General features: G+C 50.5%; 1 protein-coding gene across 1 annotated transcript; it reads left to right on the top strand.

The window, feature by feature from the left end:
- Positions 1-279: 279 nt before the first annotated feature.
- On the top strand, positions 280-550 carry SMIM2 (small integral membrane protein 2). The gene is given in 2 exon segments (XM_012805474.1): positions 280-470; positions 472-550. Coding segments are annotated over 2 exon segments (270 nt in total).
- The last annotated feature ends 1,460 nt before the right edge of the window (positions 551-2,010 follow it).

Genomic DNA, 2,010 nt, shown 5'->3' with positions numbered 1-2,010 from the left:
CTACGCGGGGCAAGGGTGGGGCGTGGGCTATGTGTCATCTCCAGCTCCAGCCACAGAGGTTTCATCATGGAGGGAAGCCGAGCTCTGAGCACGTTGCTAAGCTGTGGCTATTTATTTTTATAAACCAGCCTTGTTCTTAATTTAGAAACCTGGTTTTGCTTTTTCTTTCTTCTTTGCAGCATCATCTGGCTGTCTGGCACCATCAAATACTTGCATTTCTGACCCAACAAGAGCTCGTGGGTGGATGGGGGCAGGAGGGAGGTTGGGGAGAGAGGACTGATGCCAGCCAGGCTGGCTCTAGGGGTGGTGGAGAAAACACATGGCCCTGCCGTTAGCATCCTGTTTGGTTTCTGGATGAATTTCATCTGTGACACCTACATAGTCCTTGCTTGGAACAGCGGGATAAAAAGCGGCCCTGGTGTTCACGCCTCTTCTGATGAGCCACACACCAGAACGCAGCAGAACAGAAGGCCACGCAAAGGAGGACCAGAGTCAGGTGGCAGAGCAGGTGACATCGCCACTCACAGCTCTTTGCAGGCAGCTATTTTAATGGAGCCACTTTACTGCAGCTATTTTGACATGTAGATATTTTGATATGGCCCCAAAATTCAGCTGTTAAACATTTAGCTTTTAAAAAGTGATAAGTAAAATGGACGTTTTGCACTCCCTCTGTAAGCTTCGTCCCACCTCAATCCTATGTCTGGGCATCCAGGGTACACGGACTGGGGACAGACGAGGGATAGGATTGGTAGAGATTCAAAATGGGAGGAAACGTCAGGCACGAGGTGACAGAACTGGGAGCAGGTCGGGACTCCAGGAGCTTCAGTCAAAAAAGGGGTCAATCAAATTCAGAGATGGGCAAGTATTGCAGGTGGGATGAGAAGAGGGACAGTGGCAGCAAACCAAATGCGGCCCAGCTGCAATCCAGCTGCCCTGTTGTGAGGCTGCCGCATCTAAACCAGAGGTGGCCAACCTGTTTTTTCCTCTTTCTTTCACTGGAAGAGGAAAAGTTGTCTTGGAGCACACATTAACTACACAAACATTAATAGGCACTGACTAGCAAAAAAAGAAAAAAAGTTCGGTGCACATACTTTTTGTGACATTTGACACCACAGATGAGCAAAAAAACCCTTTACAAAATCAGCATGGGGCCTGAGGGCCAGAGTTTGAACACCTGTGATCTGAACAGTTGTGTCAGAGAAGCTGTATGAAATGTTTGGCAAGAAAATAGTCCACGTAAGATTCAGAAGAGCTTATTCCCTGAGCCACGTCTGACTCATGTCTACGCATTTCACCACAGGGCTCGCTTGTGCCTCAGTTTCCCCGGGTACACCAGAGATGATGTCTGCCCTTCCTCTTTCCTCTTCCCTCACCTTTTGCTTTCGCTCCAAGCGACATGATGAGGAATGAGCCAGGAGCTGATAATCAGCTTCAGGCCACTAGGAGAGAGATGCTTGCGTAACTAGTGGGCAGCGGCGTGTGTGAGTCCTCTGTGACTCACGGATTTCATAGCTGGGCAGCTGTCTCTGCCTGGTGATTCATGTGGACACAGTGATGCCCTTAGTGGCAACGTACGGCTCGCGTGATGAATGTGTTCTTGTCACGGCAGAGGACTGGGTATGAGTTACCCATGTGCTATAGACTCCAGGAGCTGGCGCACGGGAACCAAGGAATTAGACGATAAAAAGGGTGGAAAGGCCCCTGCTTGTCTGACCGTGATGTAGAGTGTCATCGGGCTGAGAACTGGAGGAGCACGAAATTCTTCTCAATTCTTCTGCCATTTGTCAAACTTGCCAAAGTCCCCTGGAGGCAGTTCTGGTTGTAACTGTAGGTAGAGGCAAGAGAGCACGCTCTGTACCAAGTTTCTCGGCCTCCTGTGTGGGCTGTTCGCAGGGGAGAGCTTTTGTATCACAGGGTGAAGCCGAGTGGATCCAATATGCAGGGTCTTCCCGGACTGTGCAAAGAGACGGGGGTGGGGCGGGCGGGAAGAGGGGGAGGCTGAGCCTCTAC

Source organism: Otolemur garnettii, unplaced genomic scaffold, assembly GCF_000181295.1.
Source record: "Otolemur garnettii isolate 467f Iridium unplaced genomic scaffold, OtoGar3 scaffold00043, whole genome shotgun sequence".
Taxonomy (NCBI): Eukaryota; Metazoa; Chordata; class Mammalia; order Primates; family Galagidae; genus Otolemur; species Otolemur garnettii.
The sequence above is the reverse complement of the archived record's forward strand: the minus strand, read 5'-3'. Positions and strand labels throughout refer to the sequence as shown.